Source organism: Medicago sativa, chromosome 3 (genome assembly GCF_051527215.1).
Source record: "Medicago sativa cultivar Bolivia chromosome 3, Bolivia_mono, whole genome shotgun sequence".
In the NCBI taxonomy this organism is placed as follows: domain Eukaryota; kingdom Viridiplantae; phylum Streptophyta; class Magnoliopsida; order Fabales; family Fabaceae; genus Medicago; species Medicago sativa.
In genome coordinates, this window is record NC_140751.1 from 23,971,420 (window position 1) to 23,986,149 (window position 14,730).

Here is a 14,730-nt window from a genome sequence, read left to right on the forward strand (position 1 = left end):
GCCCTAGAATCCTTACCGTACTTTTCTGCAAGTACAGTTGGCGCCGTCTGTGGGGAAGGTAAAACTAGCCTCGACCACGTTTCTAAATCGCGAATCGTGATTTGGAAAACCTGAAACCAGACCTCCGAATCGTAAGACCACCTTACGACTTGGAAACCCCTTTCCCTTTACAAACCTAAATCGCACCTCACGTACGATTTAGAGAAAAGCCTTTCATCATGGCGACAGCCGAAGAATTAGAATCCATGCGAACTCAACTCGCACAATTGCAAGATCGCAACGACGCCTTACAGGCTTCGATGGAGAACATACAACAGAAACAACTGGAGGAAAAAGAGGAATCACACCACGGCGAGATGGACGATCCAGAGCCGCAACCTCTGTCCGCCGAGATCTGGGGAGCGCCGGTTCCAGAGAACTTCAAACCACCCCATCTCTCCGTCTTCGACGGGAAAAGCGACCCTATGGAGCACGTCACGGCTTTCAACACTCGCATGTCCGTAGTCGGAGCCCCTGACTCCCTCAAGTGCAAACTACTGGCGGGGACTTTTTCTGAGGCCGCCTTACGATGGTACATGAACCTCCCTCGTTTCTCTGTCATCAGCTACCCGGACATGACAAGGAAACTCATCCAACAATTCTCTGCCAGTCGCCATCGCAAAGTACCCGCAACCAGCCTTTTCAATGTTCGCCAAGGACACAATGAGTCCCTGCGAGACTATCTAGCGAGATTCAACGATACGACCATAAAAGTCATCAATCCCAACCAAGAAGTATTTGTAGGCGCCTTCCAGAACGGTTTGAAGGCAGGACAGTTCAATGAATCACTCGCTCAAAAGCCCGCTGATTCCATGGAGGAAATAATCGCAAGGGCAGATTGTTACATAAAGGGCGAGGAGAGCAACGCTGAGAAGAGGGCGAGAGACGCCAAGGAACGAACGTCCAATTCAGAACGGCGACCTTATCAGCCATCATCTGGTAGGGATCGCATTCCTTACCGAAGACCAAATTACAGGCCCTACCCGCGTCCGGAGGAATTCACCCCTCTCAACACGAAACCGGAGCGCATTCTGAAGGAAGTCTATGAAGCCAAATTGATCCCAGACCCGCCTCCGCCACGATACGAGGTCATGGGAAAGGACAAAAACAAATGGTGCAAGTACCACCGAATACGGGGACATGACACTGACTCATGCATACACCTACGACAAGAAATAGAGAAGCTGATACAGAATGGAAAATTAAGAGGATACGCTCAGGACAGGAAGGGCGAAAGCGAACACAAGATGGAAAGGAAAAAAGATGAAGGGAGCGAAGGGAAGAGACACACGCTCAACACCATTTCGGGCGGTTTCTCCGGTGGCGAAGAGTCCAATTCATCACGAAAGAAATACGTCAGGCAGGTGATGTTGTGTCAAGAATATGAAACCCCAAACTCTGGGCGTGAACCTGACATCTCTTTCACTGCCAGAGATTTCCAAGACGTCATACCGCACGACGACGACCCCATGGTCGTTACTTTACAAATATTCAAGTGGGATGTGAAGAGAGTATTGATTGACCCAGGAAGTTCGGCAGACATCCTATACTACGATACATTCGATCGAATGGGTTTGGACCCGAAACTGCTACAACCTTTCAAGGGAACCCTGGCGGGTTTTACAGGCGAACAGGTACACGTAAGAGGTTACATCACACTCAAAACAACGTTCGGGAGCGGCTCTCATTCAAAAACCATCCGAGTAAGGTACCTCGTCGTGAACTCGCCAAGCTCTTACAACATTATCATTGGTCGCCCAGCCTTCAACCTTTTGGGAGGTTTCCTATCTACAAAGTTCTTGGTCATGAAGTATCCCCTGGATAACGGAAAGATCGGGACCATTCGAGGCGACCAGAAAACCGCCAGAGAATGCTACCACAATAGCCTGAGATTACAAAAGGCAAGGAAGAAGTCTAGTAATGAAGAAACTCACGAGGTCAACATGATAGACCTCGATCCTAGAGAAGACTTCCAGCAAGAGCGCCTCGAGTCCATCGAAGACTTGAAGGAAGTATCCATTGGTCCAGAAGCACATCAGACAACTAAGATCGGCATGTCTCTGAACCGGAAGGAAGAGATCGCCCTCGTCGATTTACTACGGAGAAACCTGGATCTCTTTGCCTGGCACCCATCTGAAATGCCAGGAATGGACCCCGACATCGCCTGTCACCATCTGTCAGTCAAGCCTGGAGTGAAACCGGTAGTGCAACGGAAAAGGAAGATGGGCGAGGAAAGAAGGAAAGCCGTGGACGACGAAGTGCGGAAATTAGTAGACGCCCGCTTCATCAGCGAAATAAAGTACCCAACATGGCTGGCCAATACCGTCCTGGTAAAGAAGGCGAACGGGAAGTGGAGGATGTGCGTGGATTATACGGATCTGAACTCAGCATGCCCAAAAGATCCTTACCCGCTCCCAAACATTGACCATCTGATTGACAGTGCCTCAGGCTACAACACCTTGAGCTTCATGGACGCCTACTCTGGTTACAACCAGATACGAATGGACCCTTTAGACGCCCCCAAAACGGCCTTCATGACTAACACCAAGAACTACCATTATGAAGTCATGTCCTTCGGCCTAAAAAACGCTGGAGCCACTTTCCAAAGGTCTATGGACACCGCTTTCACACACCAGATTGGACGTAACCTGGAAGTATACATCGACGATCTGGTAGCAAAAACAAAAGAAGGAGGGAGCCACACAGAAGATTTGGAAGAAATCTTAGGGCAAGTAAGGAAGTATCGGATACGATTAAACCCATCAAAGTGTTCTTTCGGAGTGCAGGCTGGGAAATTCCTAGGTTTTCTCTTAACTAGGCGAGGTATCGAAGCAAATCCAGATAAGTGTCAGGCGATCATCAACATGAGAAGCCCGTCCAACATAAAGGAAGTCCAACAGTTGACAGGAAGGCTGGCTGCCCTGTCCCGCTTCTTATCCTGCGCCGGCGACAAAGCTTTCTCCTTCTTCGCTTCAATTAGAAGGAAGGAAAAATTTGAATGGACACCAGAGTGCGAGGATGCCTTTCAACAAGCAAAAAAGTTTTTATCTAGCCCGCCAATCCTTCAGAGACCAAACCCAAACTCCATCCTCTTTCTATACTTGGCGATCTCCGCAAATGCTATGAGTACGGTGTTGGTCGAGGATTCAGAAGAAGGAGAAAGGCCGATCTACTTCGTCAGCGGAGTGTTCAAAGGCGCCGAGCTGCGCTACCAGAAGTTAGAGCGCCTGGCTCTGGCCGTAGTCGTTACAGCAAGGAAACTGCGTCCGTATTTCCAAAGCCACAGAATAGTCGTAAAAACAGACTATCCCATCAGACAAGTGCTTGGGAAACCGGACCTTGCAGGAAGGATGGTCGCCTGGTCCGTAGAACTATCAGAGTACGACATCCAGTTCAAGAGGAAGCATAAAGTCCCAAGTCCTGGCAGATTTCGTGGTAGAACTCACCTCCCCGTCCCCAGAGGAGGTCCCATTTGTATGGCTTTTATCTGTTGACGGCTCCTCCAACTTGAAAGGAAGTGGCGCGGGCGTTATCCTGGAAGGTCCCGACGATATTGTCATAGAACAATCCCTCCGGTTTGAATTCAAAGCAAGCAACAATCAGGCAGAATACGAAGCTCTAATCGCCGGCATGACTTTGGCGCAGGAAATGGGGGCTGAAAATTTACGAGCAAAAAGTGACTCTCAGCTCATAACAAGCCAAATTACGGGCGAGTACCAGACGAAGGACCCTCAACTCACCAAATATCTGGGAAAGGTACGAGCCCTAGCCAAAATGTTAGTTTTCTTTGAAGCTATCTACGTGCCCCGAGAACAGAACTCCAGAGCGGATATACTAGCAAAGCTCGCCAGCACCAAACGTCCGGGCAACAACAGAACCGTCATTCAAGAAGTAATCTCAGCGCCCAATACCAGCGTTGAAACAGTTCTCCACATCGCCGAAGAAGGTGTAGGCTGGATGGAGCCGCTACTCAGGTACCTAACCGGCTCCTTTACACCCAAGAACAAAGACGAAGAGCAGGTAGTCAGAAAAAGGGCTTCAAAGTTCACTATCATCTCAGGCAAACTCTACAAGCGTGGTCGAACGAGCCCCCTACTGCGTTGTCTAGCGGAGAGCGAGACCCACCTAGTGCTTCTTGAAGTTCATGAAGGCGTGTGCGGCAGCCACATAGGAGGGCGAGCTCTAGCTGCAAAGCTCCTCCGCGCAGGATATTACTGGCCCACTATGCTCCAAGACAGCTCAGACTTCGTCCGAAAGTGTGACAAATGCCAAAGATTCTCTGATAAAAAGCACGCCCCAGCAGTAGAACTTACTTCTGTATACTCCCCTTGGCCTTTCCATAAATGGGCGGTTGACATCGTAGGACCTTTTCCTCTCGCCCCAGGACAACTGAAGTTCCTCATAGTAGGAGTCGATTACTTTACTAAGTGGATTGAAGCAGAAGCCGTCGCCAAAATAACAGCTGAGAGAGTCAAAAAAATTTACTGGAAGAAAATCATCTGCCGTTTCGGTCTACCCAAATTCATAGTGTCTGATAATGGGACCCAATTCGCAAGCTCATCCGTGGTAGAATTCTGCAAACACCTGGGAATACAGACAAAGTTCGTCTCAGTAATACACCCGCAAGCTAATGGGCAGGCCGAGTCAGCCAACAAGGTCATCCTCAATGGCATCAAGAAGAAGCTGGAGGCCGCCAAGAGTCTCTGGGCAGAACAACTCCACGAGGTAAGGACATGGTCAATTTAATTTCTATTCTCAATTCAAATTCTCCACATTTCCAATACAATGTGTCACACGTATGAACGTCGCCTTGGTCAAAATAAGCACAGGTACTATGGTCTTACCACACTACACCACACTCTTCGACAATGGAGATGCCATTTACGATGGTTTACGGCACAGACGCCATGCTCCCAGTAGAAATTGATACCCCCACTTGGCGGAGAGATACCTTTTCTGAAGAAGGTATCAAGTCTTATATTTATGCATCTAACTTGTTGTTTCGCAGGCAGACAGATTTCCTTTTTACAGTTTCACCTCTTACAACTCCACCGTATGAATTCATGAGTTATTTCTTTGAAAAGCTAATGAGACAAGTCTCGCTGTTAGCATGGACGTGATCGACGAGGTGAGAGAGCAAGCTCACATAAGAGAATTCGCCGCCAAACAGAGAGCAGCCCGCCGCTACAACTCAAAGATGGCGCACAGAGAAATGAAAGAAGGCGATCTCGTGCTAAAGCAAGTGGTCGCCCCTACAAGAATAGGAAAATTGTTCCCCAATTGGGAAGGCCCGTATCGAGTTCGAGAAAAATGTTCCCATGGAGCTTACAAGTTGGAAGAACTGAGCGGAGAAGCTATCCCCCGTACTTGGAATATAGCTAATCTGCGCCACTATTACAGTTGATTTTTCGCTTTTCCTTTCTTTTTTCGTAGTTTGTCATCTTTGAATAAGGCTGGCTTAAAAGACCACCATTATGACTTATGATTCCTTTGAATAAATTGAATAAACAGAGGGTTAGGGTAGCACTCTTTTCCCCTGCAAGGGCAGGGGTTTTTAACGAGGCGCCCTCTCCTTTTTTCAAAGTTACTAGCTCCTACTATTGCATGAAATATTATTGTCAAAAATTTTATACGCAGGATCGCCAGTACCGTCAACCCTGGAAGGGCTCTGACGTAGATGATTAACTTCAACCCTGTAAGGGCTCTGATGCTCGCCCAAAACGCCAACCCTGTAAGGGCTCTGGCGGGGTTCGACTGAAAGTTCCGTCAACCCTGGAAGGGCTCTGACGTAGATGATTAACTTCAACCCTGTAAGGGCTCTGATGCTCGCCCAAAACGCCAACCCTGTAAGGGCTCTGGCGGGGTTCGACTAAAAGTTCCGTCAACCCTGGAAGGGCTCTGACGTAGATGATTAACTTCAACCCTGTAAGGGCTCTGATGCTCGCCCAAAACGCCAACCCTGTAAGGGCTCTGGCGGGGTTCGACTGAAAGTTCCGTCAACCCTGGAAGGGCTCTGACGTAGATGATTAACTTCAACCCTGTAAGGGCTCTGATGCTCGCCCAAAACGCCAACCCTGTAAGGGCTCTGGCGGGGTTCGACTAAAAGTTTCGTCAACCCTGGAAGGGCTCTGACGTAGATGATTAACTTCAACCCTGTAAGGGCTCTGATGCTCGCCCAAAACGCCAACCCTTTAAGGGCTCTGGCGGGGTTCGACTGAAAGTTCCGTCAACCCTGGAAGGGCTCTGACGTAGATGATTAACTTCAACCCTGTAAGGGCTCTGATGCTCGCCCAATACGCCAACCCTGTAAGGGCTCTGGCGGAGTTCGACTAAAAGTTCCGTCAACCCTGGAAGGGCTCTGACGTAGATAATTGACTTCAAACCCTGTAAGAGCTCTGATGGTCGCCCCAAAATAAAGGCTCGCATAATTTTGATCAATGTAACGTGAACCTTAGAAAGGCCCTAATTAAATTTGACAATCACAAAGCCTCGTAAAAGCTAAAGCGCATCGTCATCCAGAGGAAATTCACGCAACATAAAGACGATAAAATAAAAACAAACGGCAGGCTCATACAAGTGCGATAATATGATCAAAATGCATCAAAATTTAAAAACTACGAAGTTCCCATACGAAATCCAAAAAAACAAGCGTTAAATGTAGTACGTCACCATGACTTAAGTTACAAAACCATATGATCAATGTAGTACGTCACCATGACTTAAGTTACAAAACCATAAGATTCGACATAAAATCATTCATCGTCGACGAGCTCGCCGTCGACAATCACCTTAAATGGATCAAGATCTTCCAATTTGGCGTCAGGGTTGAAAAAGTGCGCTTGCTCCTTAGCACGCCTGAAGCCATCTTCAAAGTAGATCGCCAAAGCTCGCCTACCTTCGTCCACCGCCGCTTCCGACTTCTCCAAGGCGGACTTGGCCTCATCCCTCGCCGCCTCTGCAGCCTCTTTGGCCATCTTCATCTCTTCCAGAGCATCCTCAGCAGCCTTCTTGTCCTTCAGCGCCTCCTTCAGGCGGCCATCTAGCCCGCTAGATTTATGTTTCCACTTCTCGACGTCCTCAGCAGCATCTTTATATTTCTTCTCCACCAGATCCTGCTTAACCTCCAGACAATGGGTCAGCAACAGAGTCCTCAAAGCAGCAGTACCAATATCAGCCACCAGGTCACTGCACTTAGCTTTCACCCCGGCCTCGACATCGACCTTCGCAAAAGGTACTTGTTCTTTCATGTACCTGCAAGACGCCGCGTCACAATGTCATCATAAGTCACCTCTCGTTTGAAACAAATAAAAACAATCAACTAGAAAGCAGCCAAAAAGGCTTACCGGCGAATGTCAAATTCCGAGTGCCAGAAGGACTCCATGACCTCATCATTCAGCGACGTCCCACCGACCTCTTTCCCAGACGGAGGGCGACCTCCAGCACCCTTAGCGCCTCGCGTGGTCCTGGACTTTTTTGACAAGGGAGATTCAATGGCAACAGGGTTGTGCGCCCCACCAGCACCCTCCGAATCGTCCACCTCTATAACCCCAGCTTCGCCCTTTCCAGAAGGCTCTTTACGTTTCAGCTTCCGCAAAGAGACGCCAGCTGAACCACTGGACCCATAACCATCAGGATTCTTGTTCCTCTCAAGCTCGGCGAGGTACTTCTTCATCTCCGCTCCAGTCAGGGGCAACATCTCCTCTGAAAATAAAACCAAATTCATCCAGTCAGTAAGACACATATGATAACCCACAAGCGAAACCCAACATAAGTAATCAAGAAAACACTCACGTAAATAAGCATTCAGACGAACCAAGTCGCCCTCCCTATTTAGCAGCTCGTGAATATTGGTTAAAGGGGCTTCCTCCAAGAAATCCACAAGTGCACGCTCGTAGGGCGACATGGCGTCACGAGCATAACCTTTCACAGCCAAAGGAGCACTAGTCCACCTAAGAGGAAACTTGGGTACTCCATTCACCAGCACGGAAGATGTAGAACATTCCGGTGCACCCTGTACCCTAACAAATGTGTCTCGCCATTCTTTCTTAAAATTGCAGGCATAAGTAGGAAACAGCCTTTTTCCAGAATGGGCCGAAATAGAGATCCACGTGCCCTTGTTGACATCTTTGGTCCCATAGAAGTGGAAGAACACCCCAACCGAGGGCTCGAGACCCAGGGCTTTGCACAGAACCTCGAAGGCGCGGATAAACGCCCAACTGTTAGGGCGTATTTGAGTAGGCGCCATATTGAGGAGCCTCAAGACATCCATCTCGAAGGGCGTGAAAGGGATTTTCACGCCAAACTCCTCCAAAACCGCAGTATAGACGAAGTAGGATTCGTCGCCCTCGCCCATCATCGCTTGGTCACAGGCACGCTCATCAGGGTCACAGGACAATAAAACTACGTCCTCCTCTCGCCCAGTGGCAGAGATATCAAACTTGCTCCTAAAGTAGTCAAGAGCAGAAACATCGACGTACAATGATTCTTCCAGCCGCACTTCCTCGGCGAATAGGGCCATTTCTGCGGACCTAGAAGCGTTTTCGTCTCCAACCAACCCTAAGGGAGCCTGAAACGGACGAATCTCCTGGCACTCGTCCTCCTTGTGATTCGTCCCTGAAGTGGCAGACAAGAACACACAGTCACTATCACTACCCGAATTAGCGCTAGATTCGCTAGACAAATCACTAAACAACTCCTCTCCAAGTAAACCGTCATAATAAGTGTCCCAATTTATCATCCCATCAGGACCGGTGGCATGTTTCAAGCATTCCTTCCTCAAACGATTTTTCTCAACTGGATCAATGGGTTGAACCAATCTCCCTTTCTCATCGCACTCCCTAATCAACACCATACCTAATTTCTATTTCAAACTCTCACGAAGCGTAACAGTAAAGAAAAATGTGAGAGAGGTTAAGGGGTTGAGAAATACATGCGAAGGAAAAATAGAAAGATCTGCTGAAGCCGCTTAAGCCGGAAGGGAAGGAGCTTGAATACAGCAACGACGGAAGCGGAGAAATAAAAATGAATGCAAAGGCCAAACACGTCCTTTAAAAAGGAAAGGTCGCCTCGGGAAGCGTGTCCGAAACGATTGAGTGGGGCAACGTCATTTGATCTCGACACGTGGCGATCATCGGGGACGAAGAGAATACGAAACGTTCAGAAGGCGAGCTATTGATGTCAAGATCGCCACGCGAAAGAGCCTCGCCGAAACTCCAAGCAAGCCCCTACGCGTAAATCTGCGAGCGCCCACAACGGGCGGCCGCCCAAAGCTAACATCAGACGTCATCATCACTTCGCCTTGTTCCAAGACTCGTGCTTGGGGGGCTGTGGACCGTCGTAACTTTCTTGGGAGACTTGCTGAACCTCAGGAAAGTCCAGTCCCATGACATCATCACTTCGCCTTGTTCCAAGACTCGTGCTTGGGGGGCTGTGGACCGTCATAATATTCCTAAAGGCTAAAGATCCCTTCATAAAGACCTGGGCGCCCTCCGTAAGGGCCTAGGCGCACTCTAGAAGGAAAACCCCTTCATAAAGACCTGGGCGCCCTCCGTAAGGGTCTGGGCGCCCCCCAGAAGGGCCACAGGCCCAGGCGCGTCTTCCATAAGGACGCCGCCTCACTCAGTCTCTAGAACCCTCCAAAATCATCAAAAGTACGCCAATACCCCTGTTGCTTGGAAACCAAGCAACCAAAGCCCAAACCCATAAACAGGCTATAAATAACACTCTTGAGAGCAGTCTCAGGGCATCAAATCATCAGTCTAAAACCCTAATACACGATTCTTAGCCCTAGAATCCTTACCGTACTTTTCTGCAAGTACAGTGACATTTTGTAATGTTTTCAAATTGAGTCATGTAATTATGTTTCTCCTCTAAACAAGACAATTTCATAGGTGTTTTTGAGTATTGTATTGAAATATCACGTAATTTAGCAAAGTAAGACACCTCATGAAAATTTTATGAATGATAATTGTAACTCCCTAACCTCAACTAGTATTTTCTAAATTAAAAATAAAATTAATATTTAAACATACGAGGGTGTCACAAATTCTCATCGTTCAAAAGCACTTCATTTTAATATATAATAGTGCAGTGAAAATAAGTTCAAAACTTTGTCACATCTTCTTAACAATAAAACTGAATTTCAACATGAATTCCAAAATAAAATCTTCATTTTAAAATATAATAGTGCAGTGAAAATAAGTTCAAAACATTGTCACATCATCTTAACAATAAAACTGAATTCCAACATGAATTCCAAAATAAAATCTTAAAAAGAAAAAAATAAAGCTCAATCCCCAGTGTTACAGAATCATACCATTGACACAAAATGACCCCCAACGACAATTAAAGTTGAAAAGAACGGCTCCACACCATCCTCCAAGACTCACAACTTCTTAGAATCTTCGTCCCGAGTATATGTACAACATAAGGGTACATACATCCAACAAAAGAAAGTATTAGAGCCCTAATCTAGACTCCAAAAGCAAGGAAAAGAGGAGGCATCAAGCTACTCCTCGATACTCACGTTGTCTCAAGCGTCTTGGACCTGCACATCTACACCATTTTACAATGGCGAGACGGTTAACCAAACAAACACTGGAGGATAAGTTTACATTCAACACTAAGAAACTACAAATTCAAGTATATTATAATAGGATTTCAAATATCCCATATACATACTTTCATAAATCAACAAAATTAATCAATATAAGAGCTTCTTACATCATCCTCCATTTATCTGTTAGCCTGTAATTTCGACAGGCTCAATTAATTCAGTAAATGAGTTGACTTTCGTTCTTTTAGGAATTAAAGTCATTATCTTCAGCATGGACATTTTTACATGCTCTAGAACTTAGTGTTTGAAAGAGTTCAATAAGTTTTGAAGTTCGAAAAAAGGTGATTCAGAGAGATGTTTGGTCGAAGCCAAGAAGTTTCCGTCGAAGGGAAGGAATTTGAATTTAAAAAGCAGCAGTTTTCTTATTGAAGACGTGGGGGTCAGGCAGTTTTCGATGGAAGAAGTGTAGTTCGTGGCAGTTAGCTTTTTGCAGTTATTTTCACTATGTATAAATAGTAGTTTTCATGTGAAAAATAGGTCCCAAATCACTTATAGAATTATAGCACTTGAAGTACCACCATCTAGATAAAAGAGTCATACAAAATGTATGTAACCTGATTTGTCGAACCACTTTTACATAATTGCAATGCAATTTACTTTTTCTTTAAGTTTATGTGTTTTCAACTTTTAAGTCTTTTACTTGCATTTCCTTTACTTTTCTCTGTCCAAAGACAGTTGTTTTCATACCCAACTTCGTCTTTTTCATAAAGCAACCTATGAATATGATGAACGTTCACACATTTTCTGGAAAAGGATTGCACAAAATGTCCTAGGATTTCTGGTTTGATCCTGCTTGTAATAATCAAAACTAGTCTTCTTGTTGACCGAAAACACCGATAAACATTATTATAATCATCAAATTACACCAACATCTTCATTTAGAAAATATAACCATATACTCTTCTCCGTTTATATCCACATAAAACACATATTCCACATAATGCATATAATTCATCTAATGCATATAATTCACATAATTCACATCAATCTCATCTTAACTTAACAAAAATCACCTTCAAAACATTACAACTTCAATTAGACATGTTACCACATAAATACACTATCACATCTCTTCTCATCAAATAACATATCATCGCCTTTTATGTCTTTAATTACTCATGTTCATCACAAATATAAATTATACACATATACTCATATCTAATTATCACAAAAAAAATACAATTAATCATTTCAAAAGAATAGACATGAAAGTCATCATCATAATAGGAATCACCAAGTCAAGAACATATGATTCACACATTATCATCATCACCAAAATAATTATCACCAAATGAAGTCACCAAGATGTTCTTACAACATTCTCATTTAATCACCATCACCACAATATGATATGAATTGTATTCTCACCTTCTTGTTGTTAATTGTGTTTTGGTGTGTGTACCTGTGGGGTACATATAATCAGGACAAGGAGCTCTAGATGCGAGACGCTTAAAAGGTTGTGACATGAGTTCTTTTCTGTCATTATTTTCATTAGTAATAGTTATGTAGTTGAATACGTGATCTGATTTGTAACACCAAGGTTGGGGGTTTATCATTCTATTTATGTTTCTAAAATTCAAAGTTCCGGATACTTTGTTTAATTTACTTTAAAGACGAGAACTCAATATATTTTATTTTGATGGATTAAATATTTCCGCTGCTGAATTACAATTAAGGTTATATTGTTATGAATAATTCATTTAAAGTGTTGCAAGTTATTGAACAACATAGAAAAGTAGAGAGAAAAGGATGAATAGAGAACAAGGGAGTATATTGTATTGCTTCTCAAGTGTCTTTACATCAAAACATAAGTCCTATTTATAGGATACAAATATGCAAGTGAATGTTCACATGCAATCAAGAGCACTAACAATTCTTTCCACTAATGGGAGTTATAGAACTTGGAAGATCAAGAATGTGGAGTTATAGAACTTGGAAGATCAAGAATGTGGACATCCACTAATATTCATAACACTCCCCCTTGGATGTCCATCAGGATATGCCTCATTAAAACCTTACTAGAGAAAAACCCAATGGGAAAAAATTCTAGTGAAGGAAAAAGAGTACAACATCCTTTTGTGTCATAATCTGCCTCGTTAAAAACCTTACCAGGAAAACCCAGTGGGATAAAACCATGGTTAAGGGAAAAAGAGTGTAGAACACATTTTTGTCTCCCCCTCATAAAGATAACGAAGGAGTTTAAATAATCTTTTATAGCAGATACTCAAAATCTTGGCGGTGACTGTGTAGAAAGATATGATTTATCTCCATACTCTTCTCCAAATTAGCGGCTCTTGAGATATCTTCATATTGAGTTATTTGAAAGAATTTCCTTTTAGAATACCGCAAGTTTCTTGTATGTATAAAATCATAGTCTTTAATAAAGAACATTCTCCACTTTCTAACATTTTCAAATGATCAGATAATACTGTTGTTTCTTTAAGATACAAATTATATGCTTGACTTTGATGCAGTATCTGACCAATTCAAATTGTTCATAATTTTCTTGACGACATCATTTTTACTAACATCAAGTGACATCATAATCATTCTATTACATAATCAACTAGATTTGTTCATATCAACCTTTATATAACAAATTTTAGAATCTCATCAGGAGTTCTAATAATATTTATACGATTATCATAAAATTGATTATAAGAAATTCATTTCCATATCCTTAAAATGGACAAATGATGTCATTTTTTCAATAACTTTTATAGTGTCTATTACGCAAATGAAATCCTTCAGGGAGTTTCATATATCACTATCAAGTGAGCCATACAAATATATTGTAGCACATCTTTCATATAATTTGAGCCTTTCATGTGCTACTGAATTTAATCAAGTCTGAAAAAGTTCTTGAATTCACTTCAGGTGAATATGTGCCTAAAGAATATATGTCCCTTAAAAATAAATGATAGACAACTTTACCAATCACTTCAGGTGAACATACCAAACTCTATATATATGTATTTTACCATTCTAATTCTCTTTTCGCGCGAAAAATAATACATATCTAATTAACTTCATATCTTCGAGTGTGTGGACTACAGGTCCAAAAAATTAAGCTTTACAAAGCGAGTTTGATTTCACTAGAATTACCTCTTTCCATCTGTACATATTTTCTTTTTCTATAATCTTTAATAGACTTGAATTCATGATCCTCATTATTACTTATCACATATAGCTCTATATTATATCCATAAACACGTCGACGTTGACTTTACTTCGGTTCCATCTCATTTCATTGAGATCTTTCATTCATGACATAATTTATTAATATTTCATAAGTTTCTGGTACCTGATTAGTTCTTCTGGAACAAATAAATCAATTATGTTAGAAAACACTTTCAGTTTCTATATCCTCGTTTGGGTTATCATTCCTTTAAGCTCCTTTTCTTATTCGAGGATTTTTATATTTGGAACCGATTGATCTACGATGCTTCAGGCACAGTTGAGACTCATTTGCATATTAGATTATCCGACAAGGACATCTATTTCATTTGGAGCATTAGCAGCTGATATTTGATTTATTTACCTTTGCAAATGAGTTATACCTTGAGGATCAAGATGATACAATAATATTTCCTTTCAAATAATTTATTGAACTTCAGGTTCACATTTTCAGCTGCTTATTATCTCCCCCTAATATTGGGAAAACTAATCCATCAATTGATAATCAGCCTACTAAGTTGTAAATAAGTTGGCTCAATACAGTAATGATAGATGGAGATTCATATCAAATATTTTTTCCCAATATTCTTTCGAGATTTATCGTAGTGCATTATATTGGAGCAATTGTGATATACACAACACATCCAAACATCCACTTAGATGAGAAATATTAGGTTGTTAACCTAAAACCAATGATGAATTAAGGGGAGAACTTATATATAGTATTGTGTTGGCTTGATGCGAATCAATATCTCAACAACTTGTTGATTCCCAAAATTGAGTTTATAAAACATGGTCTCATAACCAAAATAGAGTTTATAAGGTATCGTCTGATAAGTATCAATTATACAATTAACTTTAGACGTCTAAAGAATGGATCTTCAAGTCCATTTTTATGA

General features: G+C 43.0%; 3 protein-coding genes across 3 annotated transcripts; 2 read left to right on the forward strand and 1 right to left on the reverse strand.

Moving 5' to 3' along the window:
- The first annotated feature begins 218 nt into the window (after positions 1 to 218).
- LOC146936536 (uncharacterized) lies at positions 219 to 4,785 on the forward strand. The gene is made up of 2 exons (XM_085749233.1): positions 219 to 3,504; positions 3,554 to 4,785. Exons 1-2 carry the CDS (start codon positions 219 to 221, stop codon positions 4,783 to 4,785), a joined length of 4,518 nt encoding a protein of 1,505 aa, XP_085605359.1.
- A 122-nt stretch (positions 4,786 to 4,907) lies between these two features.
- LOC146936537 (uncharacterized) lies at positions 4,908 to 5,443 on the forward strand. Its single transcript, XM_085749234.1, has 2 exons — positions 4,908 to 5,004; positions 5,124 to 5,443. The coding sequence occupies exons 1-2, from the start codon at positions 4,908 to 4,910 to the stop codon at positions 5,441 to 5,443; spliced, it is 417 nt and encodes a 138-aa protein (XP_085605360.1).
- Positions 5,444 to 6,678: 1,235 nt separating this feature from the next.
- Positions 6,679 to 9,025, reverse strand: LOC146936538 (uncharacterized). Its single transcript, XM_085751305.1, has 2 exons — positions 7,383 to 9,025; positions 6,679 to 7,290 (listed from the first exon to the last, which is right to left on the reverse strand). Exons 1-2 carry the CDS (start codon positions 8,888 to 8,890, stop codon positions 6,792 to 6,794), a joined length of 2,007 nt encoding a protein of 668 aa, XP_085607431.1. The 5' UTR covers positions 8,891 to 9,025; the 3' UTR covers positions 6,679 to 6,791.
- Between the last annotated feature and the right edge of the window lie 5,705 nt (positions 9,026 to 14,730).